This window comes from Pteronotus mesoamericanus, unplaced genomic scaffold (assembly GCF_021234165.1).
Source record: "Pteronotus mesoamericanus isolate MK-2021 breed Mesoamerican mustached bat unplaced genomic scaffold, CSHL_Meso_final contig_2, whole genome shotgun sequence".
Taxonomy (NCBI): Eukaryota; Metazoa; Chordata; class Mammalia; order Chiroptera; family Mormoopidae; genus Pteronotus; species Pteronotus mesoamericanus.
The window spans coordinates 2,036,178-2,055,226 of NW_026555084.1; the positions used below are offsets into that span (position 1 = coordinate 2,036,178).

Genomic DNA, 19,049 nt, shown 5'->3' on the forward strand with positions numbered 1-19,049 from the left:
TCACCAGCACCACTAGGAACAAAGCCACGGGCAGTCATCAACAACCGTCATTGCAAACCACGCAGATTTCTGCATCTCTGCTCCAGATAGGTGTTTGGTCTGTCTTAAAAACTGTCACCCCCTGGAGCATCTTCCCTTTGCCCAGCCCCACGAGAACCTTTAGAGAGCGGCAGATGCAGGGGCCGCTGGGGAGAAGAGATGCACACAGGCGGCTCCCCTGGGCCTTTGGGTTTTGGGGTTTTTTTCCAAAATTCCCTTGAGTCCCAGGCAGTGATGTGTTGGAAAGTGTTTACCAGTTGGCTCTTGAGGAAGAAAAAAATAAAAGCCTGGATATACAGTGCTTGCCAGTTCTGTGTATGAGACTCCCTGCGTAGTTGATTTCGAGCTGCCAATGTGACATCACTGAACATACAAATTGAGAAGAGATGGGCAGCTGCAGAGCACTAAGTACTATTCCCACCAAACAAATACAATAGATGTAAGAATAAAGTGTAGTAAGACAATTAAACAGTGATGCATTTTGAGTATCTATTTGTTACCTCTGATTTTAATTTAGTTTAATTAATTATAGATGTTTATATAAATTTTTAATAATGGCAGTTATTTAACAAATAACTCACAAAATTCCTAAAATTTAACACTTGGTTCTCATGAGCTGGTGTGAGCCAGCTCCGGCACACCACCCCCTGCAGCGATTAGCATGAGCCCTGAAGTTCTGGAACCCCACAGGAGCCCCTGAAAATGCAGGGTGACACGCTCCCCCAGTCCCTCCGGGAACGCGCAGGAGGGCCCGATGCCCTGCAGGGGCCGGCTCTGCTCCAGCGGCAGCATCTGCTGCTTCCTGGCAGGCTTCCTCCACACATCTGGTGCTGCCAGGCTGGCGGGAGGGGGGCCTCCAGTGGGGAGGGGGACAGAGTCCTTCCCGGGCTCCATACACGTTTGCCATTCTCCAAGGAGGCCCCCTGGCCCTTTACTGTTCTTAGAAGAGTTGCAGGGATGGTTTAAAAGCAGCCTGGAACAGTGGACGGAACGTGGGAGGGAAGGAAGGACAGGGAGGGAAGCAGGAAAGCCACGTGTACAGAGTATGGATCATCTGCAGGGGGCACGGCTGCTTGTTTCCACAGGTGTTTCTGTTCACTGCAATCCTGGCCACGTGGGGAAACAGCATCCCCAGTGTACAGAGAGATTATGGACTTCCCAAGATTCCCCAGTTAGGGAAAAGGGGAGCCAGGAAGTGCCCCTTCTCTGCTCACCATCATTGCCCAGCATCTAGCACAGGGCCCACAGTGGGCACTAAGTGCACGATGAATACATGACTCCAAAGTGTGTGTTCATCCCTCCACCAGGGAGATGACGCCGGGAAAGTGTGAATGCAAAGTGGTGGCAGGTGGCAGGTGCCAGTGCATGGCGGTCGCTGACTTGGGCATGAGATGGGTGATTCCCTCCCAGCTCTGCCGTTTACCACCTCTGACCTATGGTAGGCGAGTCACCTAGCCTCTCTCTGAGGCTCGGGCTCCTCCCTCATCAAATGGGGATAACAAAACCCACTTGCCATGTGGTGGCCAGAAACAAACAACTATGATTTATGAGAAAAGACTTTACAGACCACACAGTGCTGGGGGGAAAAAAGTACATCAGATGTCACCTCCTGCGACGTCATAATGTCACTCCACTGGCCCAGCAAAGGCACATTTAATGCCATGAAAGCAAAGGAGGAACAAGGGGTATAAAGGAAATGGCCTTGGACATAGCAGAAGGCAGAGGGTATGATCTATTTAAAAGTCAAGTCGGGGGATTAATTAGCTGCCCTCTGCTTGGAATGCACCAGACAAAGAATTGCAGCAAGCCTTGTCTCCCTGCCTTTTATTTGAGATACAAGGAGCAGACAGAAGAAAGCCTGCTGCTTTTGCACAGTGGTATTGATTCCTGGGAATTAAATGGTAATGCAAAGAGGAGGCATCAGCCTCCCTACAATTCTACTTCAGGCAGGCCGCAGAGGATGCTGGGAGAGCGCAGAACCCGGGGCGGCCACTGGGGATGCACTTCAGAGGCGCCTAAGCACAGGGCTGCTGAGCATGCTTCTCTGGCACGTGGCAGCTCAGGGGCAGTGCTAGACCAAGGGCGCCCTCCAGCCCGACTACTCCCCGTGCACGCCGCAGCCCCTTCCTCGCCCCGCCCATCAGACCCTAACAGAGCTGAAGGTGCTCATGTGCTTTTGCTGTCAAGGCCCAGTCCTCTTGAAGGGAGGAGCATGCCTGGGAGAGCGAGTGTGTATCTTTGTGCCTTAAAAAGTACATGCACCAATATATTGACAAATCGCCCACAGCAGGTGGGGGAGGTGGTGGAATGGGAGTCAGGGATAGGGATGAAAGGTAAGAAATACACACACGCACACAGAAAATACGGGAGGGCCTTGTACAGACCAAAGAGGATAACATGTCATAAACCGAGTGTGACCAATTCAACCCTTACACCTGATACCTAAGGAAGGTGAAAAGAGGAAAAAGCATACATATGCTCTTAGACCCAGAGCAGAAGACCCAGGGGAAAAACCAGGCCCTGCCATTGATTTGGGTGAGTCACATTCATTCATCTATTCATTCTTTCAACAGACAGCTTTGTGCGCCCGCCGTTGGGGTGGTGGGGGCAGAGAGGCAGGGCCGCCGTGGTTGAATCTCTCACCAGGGCACCCCTGGTTCCACAGGCAGGTGGGCCCACAGAGGATGACACGCAGGCGCCACACAGAGCAGACCTAGGCTGCTCCTGGGACCAAGAGAGAGGAGAGCCGAGAGGGTTAGAGGAGGCTTCCCGGGGAGCGTGAGCTTTCATCTGACTGCTGAAGGCCAGCGGGCCTCAGCTAGCCAGAGTGGAGGCGACCTTCGGCAGCGGGGGCAGCAGGCGCACAACCCTGTGAGGGAGCGCAGCGCACGCGAGAGACTGAATTTTAATGCAGCAGGAGGATGGGGAGTGACAGTGGAACCGGAAACGGTGAGAGGCCAGGCTGAGAAGCCGGGGAGCGAGGCTTGCTCTCTGCGCTTCTGGGCACAAAGCCTGGCGGGGGACACACAGGGAAGGGTAACAAGGCAAATGGCGCTGGGATGTCAGTCTGAACACCTGACACGCGGAGAGGGAGGTACATCAGCCTGAGCGGGGGCTGGGGAGGGTAGCGAGAGGAAGGGGACAAGGAGTGGAGAAGACTTCAGAGAGGAAGTGTTATCTGAGCTGAACCTACAAGGAGACTAGCATCTTACTTACGCAGAGAATGAGAAAGGGAAAGGACATTCGAAGCCAGAGAAAACGCATGCGCGAAAGCCCCTCCCTACCAGTGTCTGAGCGGATGGGTCCAAACTGAAAGAGGGGGCCTTGCTCAGATCCTCAGGTCTAGTCAAAGGACCCCCCCGAGTTTACATTTGAAGGCAGATTCTGTGCCTTCTCTCCGTCCCTGATGCAGACACAGCTGACGCTGTTGCCCCGTCAGAATCAGGAGCCACCTCCCTCACTCTGTGACCAGTAAGCAGGGTACAAGGCGGCGACTCTCCTTCCCATCAGAGGGATGACACACAGAAGCGAGAGGCCTGTTTTAAGAGGAGAAAAACCAACTCCCTCGTTCTCTGGCACAAAATTAAATTTTATGAGTGACTAAGCAGATGGCAAGGCACAGAACGCAGCCAGTGTGAAACCTCCTTTTCTAAGTAACCTAAGTCGATGGCTCAGCTTCGTGGTCGGTGGGGTGGCGGGGAGGAGTTCCCAGAGGCAGCGGTGGGACCTTTCATCCTTCACCGGAGCCTGTCCCTTTCACGTGCTCAGTGCAACTCCAGCCAGCAGGGTGAGGAAATTTAACACAATCATTTAAAAAAAAAAAAAAAAAGTAAACACCCAGGCTAAGGGGGACATTTCACCCTCAATCATATGCCAGCCCGGGTTACAATGAATAAGGTAATAACAGGGAAACATAGCTTCCTCATGCCAGGCCTGCTGTGCTGGGGTGTAATTAGGGATACAATGAAAACCTATTGAAGACAAGCATTCTTTCCCATTTCCCAAACACACAATTCCCACCCCACCCCCAAAAGGAAGCTTGGCACCCTGCACTTTAATTGGGAAGCTTCCACACGTGGGTCCGCCCTGGGCAGTGGTTTCGGCAGAAAGACACAGTCTGTGCCTGGGGTCAGGAGCTGGGCTCTTTCATGGGGCCGACGCAGAGCCAGTGATACACGGGCGGGTGGCTGCGCTGTTGTCAGCAGAGGGGAGTCTAATGACCAGGAAAGACATCCAGGACGTTCACCCTAGGAGCCCTTTTTTATTTTTCTTCCTAATATCCAATTTTGAGAAGTTGGTACCTGTAGAAACCCAATAGCACATACAACAGTCTAAATTTTCAAAGTCAGATCTTTGCATGGGCCACGTCCCCACTGCCGCACAAAAATGAATTGATGAGTACAAATGAATAAGCTTGGAGATATTGCCATGTTACGGTTTATTAAATGCCATATTGGGAGATGCCAGGTTTTATAGACTGGAAAGGGTTCTTCAATTAGGAAGATAAAGGGCTGAAGATGAGCCCAACTGTTCTTCTATTTCCAGGGAATACCGAAGACGAAAAAAAACTAGGTCATAGTAGAGCAGTGGGTCTTACAGTGTGGTCCCTGAATCAGCAGCATCCATATCGACTGGGAACTTGTTAGAAAAATAAATGATCAGGCCCCATCCTTCAAACTTAATGATCAGAAACCTGTTTTAATAGCTCCTCCAAGTCACTCAGATTCGTGCTCCAGTGTCAGACCTCCTGCACTGGAGCTGAGGTCCTCCCCTTGGCGGCCTGTTAACATCACCTGGTAAACCTGTCACCGAGATGCCCCTGCCAACCCCGGGCCAATTAAATCAGAGTAGCTAGGACCGGAGTCTGGGCACGGCTGCATTTCAAAAGCAACGTGGGTGATGTAAATGTGCAGCCAGAGTAGAGAGCCACTATATGCTATAGCAAGAGAGATTTAGATGAGCTACTTAGGACTTGTGATTTTCAGTTTAGCTTGAAGTAATAATGGCTACTGAATGAATCTCCATCAGAGAAAAAGCTTTTGAGAAGAGGAGAGATTTTCATATTCAAGAGCTGGAGAGTTTAGATATGAAGCTCTAAAAGCATCAGAATCCTGTGCCAACCCCAATGGTAATAACAGTATTTAATAACTCATCCATCAAAGACAGTTGCTCCTCCAGGGGAAAGGGCTGGGCCAGTCCCCACAGTTCGAAGTCATTAAAAAGGCAGTGCACTCGAAGGCAGCGAAGAGTGACACCACGCCTCCCACACACCTCCCCTCCAGATGCCGCGATCCCCCAAGGGGAGCTCAGCCTCCCACACACGTCTCTGCTTTAAAGCCCCCAGTACCCAGGGCACATGAGACAGAAGCCTCTTCTCACCAGTGCATGGTGTTACCCAGCGTGCAAACCCATGACAACCTGTCAGGACAGAACTCTAGGGGGACACCCTCATGGGATGAGCAGAGTCTCAGAATCACTGCTTAACAAAGGAACTGTGAGCTGGTGCCACCCTACCCAAACCAGGAAGTTGGCAGTTAGCCCACTATAAATATATTCCTCAAACTGGGGTCTGCTGGCATAGCCCAAGGAAGGATTCAAGGCTTTTCCCCCCATGAAAAGGGATCTGAGCATTACTGAAATGTAATTTCTTTCAGCAGGAAGAGGCAACATCCTGCAGGATGATCCTGGAGAAATGATGGGCCAACCTTCATGTCCTTCCCCTGTGACTGTAAGGCCAAACTCTCCTAGAATTTTTTAAAAGATCAAACAGCAAAGACTAGAGCCAGTTTGATGATTGGCTCATGAATGCGTGTCTGAAAACACCACCATTAATGTAATGTCACCACAGAGCTAATCTTGAGTACCCAAGTTTTTGGGTATTAAACCTCCTCTCTTCCTAAAAAAGGGTGAGGATAGAAAGAAAATGCGAAGGAAAAGACCAGGCTTTTGCATCTCTAATGCCGATGACTATGCATACTTTGAGGTCTGACCAACTTGGCTTTGAATTCTGACCATGCAACTTATTTACTGTCTGGAGTTGAATGTTAAGCTTATGAATTCCAGGTTTTCCATCTGTAAAATGGAAACAATAGTCCTTAGGGTGAGCAGAAAGAAAGCATGGATTGCATTTAGCACAGCACCTAGAAAATAGCAAATAAAGTAGTATCTGTGTTCATTAATTATTATTCTTGAATATCCAGCAGAAGCTTCACTTCCTTTGTGAAGGTTTTCTTGACAAAAATGCTCACACACACACTCACTCTCAAAATCCTTGTAGCTTCAGTGCTGCTAATATGCACCTGGATTTTAGTCATTATACAATATTATATTGCAATTGCTTATTTATATGTCTGTAAAGATTTTCTTAAGAAAAGAGACCATGCCTTTGTGTCCCCAGTGCCTGGCACATATCTGGTACATCATATGTACAAATGAGGGAAAGAAGGAAGGAAGGGCATTTTTGTAGTAATGAGATAAGAAGATTGATTAAGATGGTAAGAATGGAAAGGACAACACAGGAGAGAGATACACAAAGAAATGGTTGACTATGGGATATGAGCAGTAAAGGAATATTGTTCTGCAAAGTTTTGTAATTATGATCAATCACCAATGCAGTTCATCCAGAAAGCCCTCTCTGAGGATTTTCTGGGGGTTAGAGGTTGAGTAGGGCGCTCACACAAACACTTACAAAAGACTTATTGGTTTTTTGGTTCTGCCCTGTCCTCTGAACCCAGTCCACCTAGGGGCATGAACTTCCTGGTTAAACAATCAGCTCCTTCGGAATGAGCCTTGACCATTTTCCCCCTTGCAGAAGATAACTGGAGAAATGAGACCAAATTAAATCAGCTAGAAAAACGGCTAAGAGGGTTTTTTAATCTCGGCCCTGTAGGGATGGGAAACTCCCCTCCTGCCCCTGCAAACCAGGCTTTAGTGATAGATGAGTCATCCAGAAAGTCTACAATATGTCTTACCTACCCCATGAGAAGGGCTGTCTGACAAGAAATATGCCGACAACATGCTATACGCTCAACTCCAGTCCCCAAGCCCATCTTTCACAGCCATGGGGGTTAGTCACTGGAAAAGTGGGCCCGTCAAGCAAGCCGTTGACTTTTATCTTTAGACTTCAATTGCTATTCATCAGCATCAATATTTTAGAGCTTCATCAAGTCAGCCCTAGTCTGAGTCTGGGACATCTGTTGTCCATCATCATGAGGACTCACCGTATCCTGACAGCTGAGCACCTCCAAAATGCTGTTGAGTAATTCGACGCAGTACTTCTTCTCCTGGAGCTGGTGCTGCGCGTCGTCCTGCTCCAGCAGCTCCTTCAGCTCCTTGGTGATGACAGGAAGCAGGATGTCCCGGCATTCTGGAAGGAAGGCGGTTCAGAGGCACTTGAGCTTCCTCGTTTTTTAGTTTCTTTTCTTTCTTATTTTTAGATAACTTTTCATTAAATAGATAATTCATGAATATTTAACATTTAAATATTAAAGATCGGGTCAAGATTTCCATAGAACATCATTCACAATTCTGGTCTCTCTCCCAGCCTGTTAGGATTGGCCATAAAAACAGAGTTATGGAATAATTAAGATTAGATCCTTTTTTTTAATCTTAAAATTTCATTCTTCTGAGTATTCTAGTTGAGATACCTCAGTTAGATTCCATTACAAAGATATGAATCCCAGAGAAAAGGCCAATTTGGAGATTTTAGATATTAATAAAAATCTAGTTGGGAAATTACCAGACTTTAAATCCTACTTAACATTGAGCTAAATTAGTGAGTTATCATGGAAAGGTCTAGTAGTGGGCTCTCCATCTTAGAAGTACAATATTTAAACAGTAAGTAGCTATCTATGGATAGGGAAGATGAGGAGGCATTGAAAGGCTCAGATGAAGGGTTGAACTGAGTGATTGTTAAATCCCATCAAATATTCTGTGATTCCACAAAATAAAGGTTCAGAGGAAGTAGCAGGAGGAAGGATGCACTCGCTAGGTGGAAAGCCAGTGGACTTGTTCATGGTGTTTACAAACCACTGTGGTTGTGGGAGCTGCAGACCAGGCCCCAGCAAAAAGCAGCGGTTTGTCAACCTGAAAGTCATCTGCTATACAGGTTAGCAAAGCCAGCACCCCGACCAGGCAAATGCTCTTGGTGGTGACAGCCAGCAAGATTTTAGCTGAGGAAGCCATTAATAATGTGCCCTGTTTCTCAGGAAGCACTTTCGGTCTTCTTGTTAACCATGATTTCTCAGAAATGTCTGGCTCCTCTGTTTTGAGATGAAATAATTTTTCTTATTTGTAATTGGAGCTGTGAAATTATATTAGTCTGTAAAGCTTCAGGAAGCAGCGTCTCTAAATTGTGGCTTGATTGTCAAGCAAACAAACACAAATGATTTAAAAGGAAAACATCAAGGAGCCTTAGATCAACCCTTACAGGAGCAGACAATGAGTATGGGAGACCTACAAGCCTGGCCTGAGGACTCGATGCCTGGCAAAGGCTGGGAGATCTGCCATCCAGTGACCAGCCCAAATTGTAATTCAGACCAGGCACTTAGGAACCCGCAGAGCTACTCAGCTCCGTATTTTCATGGAAAAGAGTCTTCTTTTGTTAGAGTGACTGCAGGGAGGAAAATGCAGTGTTTCCGGGCTCTAGTTTCTTCTGTCTTGGAGAAAGTTGGGTCCTTGGTGAAGGTGCCTAGCTTCCCTGAAAAGCGATAAGATTTTGCTATCATTTCATGCCCTCATCTCCTCGTCCCCAATGTCAGCCCCACAGAAAGAGTGAAATGAGCTCCTCTATTCACTCTGGAAAACCACCTGGAGGTGCACCAGGCAAAAAAATGTACCTGTGACCACGCCCACAGCTGCAGCCACAGCTCCACCAGGAAGCCCACGGGGACTCCCCGGCCTGCACAGGGCGCCCCGTGTCCTTTGCTCATTCTCAGGGGGAAGATATCCCCAGTCACACGGCCGCCCAAGCAAATTCGATTCCTCCTCACTCTCTCCCCAGCACTCACTCCACCGTGAAGTCATACCCACCCTGCCCCTCAGCCTGCCTCTTCTACCTCCAGTACCATGTCTCCCAAGCTGACCTCCCCGCTTAGAGTCTCAGGAGTATAAATTCCCCCAAACTCAAACCTGACCACAGGACCCCCTCCTGGAAGTTTCTCAGGCATCTGTTGTTGCCCTCAGGGTGAGTTTGGTAAGTTCCTTGTGATCAAGGCCTTCGAACTGCCCAACCTCCACCTCCGGCACCCCAGCTGTGGTCCCTCCTCCAGCTGAACTCCGCGCCTGATGTCTGGGCCCGTGGTGCTCTTATCCCCCCTACCTCCCGCCTAGATCTTAACGCAGATGCACATCCCACAGGACAATATTCCTGAACCCTCAACCACCACTTGGGTGACCCAGTTCTGCTCTCCTGTAGTGGCCAGGCTGTACGTTTCTCTCTTACCATTTGTCACACTCTGTGGTCATTGTCTATGTAACAGGAAAAGGAGTGAGATTCTTGTCTTCATCCCAGACCTAAAGCTAAGACCCGAAGCTTAAAACACATTTAGGATGTGTTCTTGCCTCACATCCTAAATTCAAATTATTTCCAGAGGCTGGGGTACTCCATCATCACTCAAGGCTTTTTGAGAGGCACTGGCTCAGCACCAGCCCTACACCAGTCTGCATGCACTCTGACCCAGGTCCCAGACCTGACTGGGTCAGCAGAGGCCTTTGCGTATAATGCAAAGGGAAGCCATGCACAGAAGCTGCCTCCCTGAAGCTGAGGCAGGGGTAGGAGAACCAAACGGACCACTCATAAAATACAGGAAGAGGAGACTGGCACCTTATATCCCCGCTTGGGAAATGTTTGCCGATCTGCGATCCCAGGTACACCCTGGTTGCACCTGCAGAATGAAGAGACCTGAGAACATTCTGGAGCCTCGCTCTTACTCTGGGGAGGAAGCTTAAACACAGCCACCCCTTCAGTGTGCTCACCCCATTTCTAAGCCTGCCTGTGGCAGCCTCCACTCATACCGAGCCCCTTACTCTGTCACCAGCACAGGTTGGTCCACCTGTCAATCCCGTTTAGTTTTTCACAGGCATTAAGGTGAAACTCATTCTGCTCTGGCCAAGTTCCTATTGACCAAAAGGCGAATTTGGCTCAATTCAACCCTCTTCGGGGACTGCGAGGAGCGTGTGCCTGCCGAGGGTCCCCCCTACCCGTCGCCCTGGGCCTTTTGGCAAGGGGGGAGTACCCGTCATTGAAACCCCAAGTTCTCCCGGGCGAGGTCTGAGCAGCGCAGGGCCCAATCTGCTCAGCTGCTCTGCTTCCATTTGACTTGGGGGGCATCTGCAGAGGTCAGAGGCCATTGGGTTCCATCGGCTAGACCCGCAGGAGGACCCCGCAGACACCACTCCAGCCTGACAGACAGTAGTTCGTTATCACAGCTTCCCTCCTCCAGCTGGTGTGTCAGGAAGAAAAGTAATTCTTTCCCGCCAGGAAATCAATAACCATCCACAAACTTCATATTCCAGATCAGGCTACAAGCCTTTTACAACTCTACCAGCATTTCCGCCCAACGCACTCTTCATGATTCACGCCCTTACCTCCCGGAAAACACGCCTGATTACAATATCCAGAAGCATCACTCACCCCTCCGCCGTGATGCACAGTGTCACTTTATGAACCCTGAGGGCCAAAATAGATCTCTGCGCTAAACAAGCACAGGCTGTTCAGAGATTTCAGCACTCAGCAACTGTGAAAACCCTCTTCAGGTTTCTTAGAGGGGTGAAATTCTAAGGAGAAATGCACTTCCAGCACTTTACTGTGGATGCCCCCTTAAACCAAGCTATTGCTTTACCACATATCCATTATACTTAATATAAAACATGCTATTGTACTAAACCTATAAGCAAATGCCCTATAAGTTGGTATTTGCCACTCAGAAGCACAGTGCAGGCAGATACGGTAAATCAACAGGTAAGTGCTGGGATCTTTAAGATGATGTATGTTTATGTCTAAAAATGTCACATTGATTATAAATAAAATTTGTAAGCTCTGATAGTCTATATGCAATATATTTATATCAATGAATAGTTATTGTAACAGGCACTGTTCTCATGGACATTATACACAAGTAGGGTATCAGAATTAATTTAAGAAGACATTAATTGTCTTGGGTTGGATTCTCCAGAAGCAAAGCTCTAGGATGAGGTCCTGGTAAAGGTGATTGACTTGTGAGGAGGTGTTTCAGAAACCACTGGAAGGGGAAAAAGGGGCAGGAGGCCAGGCAGGGGGCAAAAGCAGGAAAGTCTCACATGGGCGAGCCAGGAGACAGTGTGGGCCACAGGGGCAAAGTGGCTGGAGGACGTGGAGCCTGGGGACGCAGTCTCAGGAACTGCGGGTGCTCTCTGTGCAGAGGCAACGCCGTCCCCAGCCTGGGGCAGCCCTGCGAGGCTGATGCTGGCTGCTAAGCAAGGAAGCCTCCCCGGAGCTGTGCACAAAGTGATCACGGGTCCCAGGAGAGCCCTGGGAGCCGATGCTACCCATCGGACCATGATGAATGATGACAGCTGCCAGAGACATAATTTGTGGGGCAACATGCGACACAGCCTGGGGTGGGCAGGGCAGACCACCCCACAAGGGCGTTCAAGGAGGCCTCCCAGAGGCGGAGACACAAGAGCTGAGGCCTGAGGGTGGGAAGAGAGCTCAGGTCTCAGGGACAAGCATTTCAAGCAGAAGAAACAACATGCAAAGGCCCTGGGGCAGAATCTGCTTCCCATGCTGGAGAGGCCATGTGGAGGTGAGCGAGGCTGGGTCAGAGGACGTGGGGAGCATAACACGAGGCGATAAACTGGGAGGGCTTGACCGGGGCCAGGTCTCCTTGGCCCCTTGGCCCATGGTTTGGCATTTGATTACTGGGTGGGGTTGTTTTGCTTGTTTCTTTTTTTTGGGGGGGGTTGTATTTTTAATGAGGAGTTGTGGGAGGGCCTAGAAAGAGAAGCAAGAGAAAACCAAGGAGGCTTTTTGCAGGAGGAAAGAAGAGGTATAGTATTTATTGAGGCCTCACGTTCTACCAGGCATTCTCTGAATGAGGAAGTAACTTACCTAAGATCACATACCTACCAAGTGGCAGAGGGGGGCACTCAGACCCAGGAAACGTGACTCCAAAGTCCACGTTCACATCTACTGAGCTCCCCTCCCTCCTCCCTGGAACAGTGTGCCGCAGGAGAGACAGGCAGAAGTGGACAGACTCGGGATGCAGCCTAGGGGTGGCGATGGCACGTCTTGCTGGTGGGTGCGACATGCCGTACAGATGTGTATGCACATGCACGTTGAGCATTTATTTGAGTGAGAGACTAACAGATTCATTTTAAGGCTTATCAAATTAGGATCTAATCTTGAAGATCATTTCACAGCCTCAACTAGCAAGTACAAAAACGCCCCCGACAACATTCCTCTGATGACAGCGTGGCTGTGCAGGTGGTCAACCTGTCATCACACCTTCTGACGCTATAAGGGCAGAACCAGTGAGCTGATAGCTAGCTACCTGCACTTGGGGGTGCCCCTTCGCACTTTCCGAGGTCATTTACCTGCCGTAGGAGACCATGCTGCTGTTGCCTCTTCCCTGCCAGTGTTATTAAACCACAGTCCAGCTCCGTAGAGAGTGCTTTTAGGAACAGAAAGGTGCAGATATGGCCAACTGAGTCATGAACCCAAATTTGATGTGTTCCCTGACGCTTAGAATGATTACATTCGCGATGACATACCAGATGACAGTCACTTGGCCTGTTGACAAGCTGCCGCCCTCACCTCCTCACCCTGGCTCATAGACGGAAAGGCAATTAAGAGGCCTTGGGGCTGAACCAAGCAGCCTCTGTACTGGGTAATCTGGGCAGTCTTGAAAAAAGGATTCCCATCAAAGCAACGTACTGCACTTCAAACTCACGCCAGAGGAGAAATGAGTCAGTAGCTTTTTGACTGCAAAGAGCTGTGTCATACAGCCCTTGCCCCTGTTTGGTTCCAATTCAATGACAACTGGAATACAAATCACTTAGCACACCTGTTACAACAGTCCCACCACCCTCAGCCCTCAGGACTTGCCGGCAGGGGCCCACTGCCTCTCTTCCGCCCCAGGCTGCGCCCAATCCCCTCATCCCAGCCCAGTTCCCCCCTGCAGCTGCCTCGCTCCATGAAGTTGCATCTTCACTAAAGCAGAAACTCTTTCACGTTTAAGCCTTTCTGAGCTAATCCACGGTCTCATGCCTACATGAGTGTTCTCATCAGTAGGAGTCATTATAACAGATATACTTTAATAAAGGACCAAAACCGTTTGTGCAGAAAGCCATCGGAAGTGACAGGAAGTGGGAGAAGAGAATACTGAGAGAAATGCAACATATGTCAAATTCCTGCTGGGTTCCAGGCAGCACATTGGGAAAGGATTTAATCCTTATCAAAACCTGTTCTGTTCATTGCATCATCCCCACTTGACAGATGAGAAAATAGGAGCTCCAAGAGGTTGCCCAGGGTCACAGCATGACCTAGTTAACTAATGTGACCACAACAGGCAAGATTCCAACACAGACCTGTCTGACTCTGGCCCCAGCGTAAATCCAACTTCATTCACAGACTCATGGGTGCACACAATTATCCTTCACCCCTGGACTCTGTGGGTTTGAGGCTAGCTCCCTTAAGCTGGCGGTAAGGAGAAATGCAAGACTCTGGTTGTTTGGTTTGTTTAATGGTTGGGTGTTCTGTATCTTTTAGTAAGGGTTACAAGTCCCGGAGGAATATAAAAAAAAAAAAAAAAAAAAAAAAAACAACCCAATTCTAGAATTAAACAATAATGAGCATTCATCAACTCAGTGATTTAGTCTTTGGTCCAGTCACCCAGTTCTTTCATTTTTAAAATCGAACCAACCATTTCCTCATCTACAAGTGGCTGAGCTTCCTCATGTCACTGCAGTTGACCAGCAAACAGCAGTCATGATCCATGACTCTCAAACCTTCCACTACCTTTTCCTCAGAAGACAGTGAGAGCCTGGGGTGAGATATCTGATCTCAGTCAAGTTGGTCACAAATGTAGGATAAGTGTTAGATGAGCAAATGTTTGCTATTTTCAGAGAGCGAGCCCTGTCTGTTTACACTTAGGGCAATTAAGAATTAGAACTCTATTTAGCATTGAGCTGCTTCAAAATTTATTCTTCTGTGTTGTCCTTGAAGAAGCAAGTATTAAGAGGTCTGTCCAGAAGGTATCCAGCCATGTACTATGAAAAATTGAGAAATTTATTGAAGAAGATACAAGAAACATTGTACATAGGACAATGACGCTTTAGTCCCCTTCGAAGTAGGGGATCTTGGGACTTCACACAATTCTCTCAATCACCATCAGCTGTCCTGTCATATTTTTCTGAATCTCTTCGATGGCCTGAAATCTTTTCCCTTTCAAAGGTCATTTTAGTTTTGGGAAAAGCCAGAAGTTTCAGGCCGCCAAATCTGGGTTGTAGGGGGACTGAGTCACCTGGGTGATTTGATGTTTTGCCAAAAATCTCTGCATGAGACATGATGCATAATTGGGCATGTTGTTGTGATGAAGCTGACAATCACCAGGTACTCTTAGCTACAACCTTCTGAATCATCTGAATAGTTTCCAAAGAGCAATGTTCAAGCTTCGGGCAAAATTTGATGCAGATTTGTTGCTCTACTCACTCAGTCATTTTGAATGTGATGGCCACACAATACCTATGCTCACTCAACGGTGTCTACCATCCCCACTGACTAGTACAGTGAAGTCGTCATTGTTCACACATGTACATTCCTGTCCACTGTCCTTGGCTGCCAGGTTACATTGATGTCATGCAAACCACTCTCGTTATATTAATGGTTGTACTTTTTCTGGACAGACCTCATATGTGTTTCTTTACTTTACCCCCTTCCCCTGAGCACCATGCTGGCAATATCTTACCATTTTTGGATTTACCCTACATAGAGGCAACTCTGGATTAGGGGCCTGGAGATGTAGGTTTGAATCCAGCCTTGCGATTGCCAGGCTGTGTGGTGGTCAGATCAGTCATTTTACTTCCTTTTCTCCAAAAACAGGGATTAAAATACCTTTTTCATAAGAGGATCCAAATAAAATATTATGCAAATTCAGTTGTAGTTATTATGTGTAGTGTGGTATGGGACCTATGCTATCCCTGTGAAGTTTTTGAGAACAAATGAGAGCACATTGAAACATCAGTTTCCTTTGCCTGTAGCTGATGCATATATTTGACAAAACACCTGGTCTGGGCATGCTGAAATGAAATGGACTCAAAGCTATTAATCTTCTGCATCATTCAAAGAAAGTGTGCTTTGTGTGAAAAACCAAACTTGGAGAACTGAGTTTCAAGAGGCAGGTATAAATTGAAATAATTGGAATATATGCCTCAGATTTTCATGTTTGCTTCATATGTGGATAGACTACAGGAGAGCTCAGGCAAGCATTCTCTGAACATCCTTTACATTTCTGTTTGCAACTTAGAATAATAATGCAACTTACCAGCAACCCTCAAGCCGTACTTTAGGAACCCTGTATGGCTGCCATCAGGAAACTTAGAAATACCAAAAAGAACACACACACACACACACACACACACACACACACACACACACCCCCAACAGAAATGTTTTGGATCAATACGAGCAGCTGGTATTCCATTTCTGGGTAAGGCACACATTATAAGCCTCTTCTTTATATTTTAAGGCTAACAGAGGGGCCCTTCATTTCAGAGAATTAAATGAGAAAATTCTCCTGATTCAAGCATTAGCCAAATGGAATGGTCGTGTAATTGTTTCCAATCATCCTTCTCTCACCTTCCCCGTAACAGTTCCCAAAGAGAAAAGGCTGGGGTCCCTCTCTTGTGCAGCCCTAGACACTAAAAATCTAGTGTTGTTTGTTACAAAGGAAAAAGAGAGAAGCGTGATACATTTCAAACCAGTGGAAGGATTGAAAACACTTCAAAGGCTCAGGAAAAAAAATTGCATTGTCCCCTCCCCCACCTTTAAATAATAATGGAAAAGGCAGAATTTCTCTTTCTGGCCTGGTTTTCTTTTCTCTTAGGGCTCAGCTGGGAAGGTGGAGGGTGGAGAGAGCCCTGAGGGAGCAGGGGCTTTGCCTGCTTCTTCTCTCTCCATTCACACAACAGAACCAACCAAGCCCTCTCCTGAAGGGCCAAAGCAAGAGTGATTTAAGAAATGAATCACACACTTAGGCCCACTATTTAAATGAAAGGATCAAAGAGATTCTCTTTGGCCTCTAAAGCTAATGAAGAGGGAACTGGGCAAAGTATGAGAAGGGAGGAAATAAAGAGAATAAATATCAGTCAAGGACCTGTAATGAGCTTTCTTACAAAGAGAGGACAATAGATAGTCCTTGCCCTTGGGCCGTCCAAGTGCAATAAAGAAAAGAAGTCAACTGAGGGGCACAGCATAAAAACCACATACAATGAAACACACTGTGTTTGCAAATATCTTCAGTCCCTGACGATGAATCTCAAATGGTACTTTTATGAAATTGACATTAATATTTTATTTGGGGCCTGATGTGTTGGTGTATTTATTACTGGTTACGTGTATTTCTTCACGCACTATCTTGGTCCAAAAAGAATACAAGAAGAAAGAAGATGACAGGCCAATGTAAAAGTTAATGTAAGGGTACCAACTGCCCATAAAATGTGGCTCCTCACTCCATGACAGACTTGTCTGGGCAATAAAGGCAATCATTAAGTATTAAGGTTGAAAAGAACCAGTTACTTTTGAGAAACATAGCTTTCTGTGGGCATGACATTTTTAAAAAAAATTTTCATGCGGTGTCCTAATGTTAATGTTCTACATTAAGTTTAGTAGTGATTAGCCGCTTTTGACATCAAATTGTGGAATTTTAGATCACAAAGACCCTGAGAGAACTAATAGTTGTGACTCATTTGACTGTTCTGTGGGCATGAGAAACAGGAAAACAATAAACAAAGAACTCATGACTGTGTGCTTCTCCTTACACGACACCTTTTTAAGTTTGTTTTTTAAGTGAGTATATATTTGTTGAGTGCCTAGCAAATGTCCAGCTTCACATACAGCACAGGGGTATACAGCAAAGCAGGTTAGTGAGAAACTGGGAAAATTTCCCCGTGAGTGGCATGAGGAAACAGACAAATGGTTGAACAAATGGCCAGAATGGCTGAACAATTAACAGCCAGCTAACGGTTCACAAGCCCCTGTCTCTGCTACCTGAAGATGCCTAAGAGATGGTGATTTAAGTCACCATCATCAGGGAAGGCGATAACAGAAAGATCCAGAGTCATCTGAGATGGAGGTGAAACTAATGAGAGAGCAACCCCATTTTAATACATTGCGTGCTAAACAACACACATGGAACTATAATGAATGTTCTGTTGAGATACTCCCCTGGGACCACCCCTAAAATTGTTGACTACAGAAAATAGATTAAACCCTTAGGACAAAGGGTGCCAGTGTGTACTCTTCTCTGAGCATGCCTGCACCCCCCTTTCCTCAGACATGTACTTTGCTTCTTCTATCCTAAGATCTAAGGGTCCTGATAAGACCTGCATCCAGGGGAGCAATGGGCAGTGGCAGCTCGCCCCAGACTTACCCCTTCCTGTGCCTTACCGTCCCAAGCCTTAATAAACTTACTCTCACTTTCACCTGGACTTGTGTCTTAAAATTTTTCCTGGACAAGTCAGGGACCTGGAGGCTGCCTGACATGCGAAAGGTCCCAGACCATGGTGGGGCAGGGCCAGCCCCTGGCGTGGAACCGGTCTGGTAACCATAGGACCAGGATGTAGCTGATAAAGTTCAAGAGCAGGGACCAGATTCAAAGCCCTCGGTGGTTAATTGGAAGTGAAAAATGAGTCACAAGAAGAGCTGAAGGCTAGCTCCAAGTGACTGGCAGAAAAATAATGGAAGAGGAGAATATTTTCATGAGTGCAATGAATACAATTTTGGAAATGTTGAGTTTGACATTCAAGCGCAGATGTCAAAGGGACAGCTGGCTAAATGTGTCTGAAAATGATCTAGTACAAAAGGTTAAGCATGAATTCAACTCTATGAAAGACACATTAAACATGGATGCCTCCCACAAAGAATTTATAATGGGCAATTACAGTGCATTTAGCAGAGAGTGAGTGGCTTATTAAAGTTTATTTGGTGATGATCACGAAGAGCATGATGAAGTGAAAAGAAGAAACAGAAGGGGAAAGAAGACAAGGTAGACAAAGAGGAGAAGGAGAAAGTGAAGGTGGAGAATTAAAAACAGGAAGTACTGGGGCCTGAATGGGTACTGATGGGGAGACATGAATACTGGGAATCTGGGACAAGAGAGCTAAAAGGGGCTTGGAAACATGAGGGATTTTCACTTGACATTTTTAGGTCATCGTAAGGACAAGATTTAGATAGAGCTCAAAGAGGGTTAAGTAGCCAGAACTGCCCAGGTGGTCTAACCAATAAGTCTGTCCACATCGTCACTTCGCCAAGCAGAGCCAGTTGAGTGGGAGCTGGGGGCAGGATTTCTGGGAACAACAGTCAAGGACGGGGAGCACCTACATCACACCTGGCTGTTGAAGCTGGGATGGACAGTAGCTAAAGTCTGGCCTTGTGCCTCAGGGAGTCTCCTGCTGGAGCAGCCCCACAGCCTCCCGGCCCCAGACAAGGAGAGAGGGATGGAGGGAAAAGGCAGCACTAAGGAGGCTCCACTCTCACTCGTCTGATGCACTTAGTAAGTAACCAGGCCACATGGCAAGTGTTACAGAGTCAGTGAGGAGAACAGTGTGGATGTTAAGAGCAGGAGTCTTAGTGACTCTCCTTGTAACTTTGCGCCAGTCCCTTAATCTCCTTGTATCTTTGTCTATCTGTACAGTGGCGATAATGAAGGCACTTCCTGTCATAAGGCTGTGAGAACGACGTAAGATAATATATGGAAAACACTTAGCAGCATACCTGGGCCAAGACAGGTGCTGTAAGTGTAAGGTATTATTAT

General features: G+C 47.3%; 1 protein-coding gene across 1 annotated transcript in view; it reads right to left on the reverse strand.

Annotated features, from left to right (window-relative positions):
* The window catches only part of DOCK2 (dedicator of cytokinesis 2), a 358,186-nt gene that overhangs the window by 220,427 nt on the left and 118,710 nt on the right, over positions 1–19,049 (reverse strand). The window contains exon 26 of the mRNA XM_054568066.1: positions 7,260–7,405. Coding sequence (XP_054424041.1) covers positions 7,260–7,405 — 146 coding nt within the window. The remainder of the gene's footprint in view (positions 1–7,259; positions 7,406–19,049) is intronic.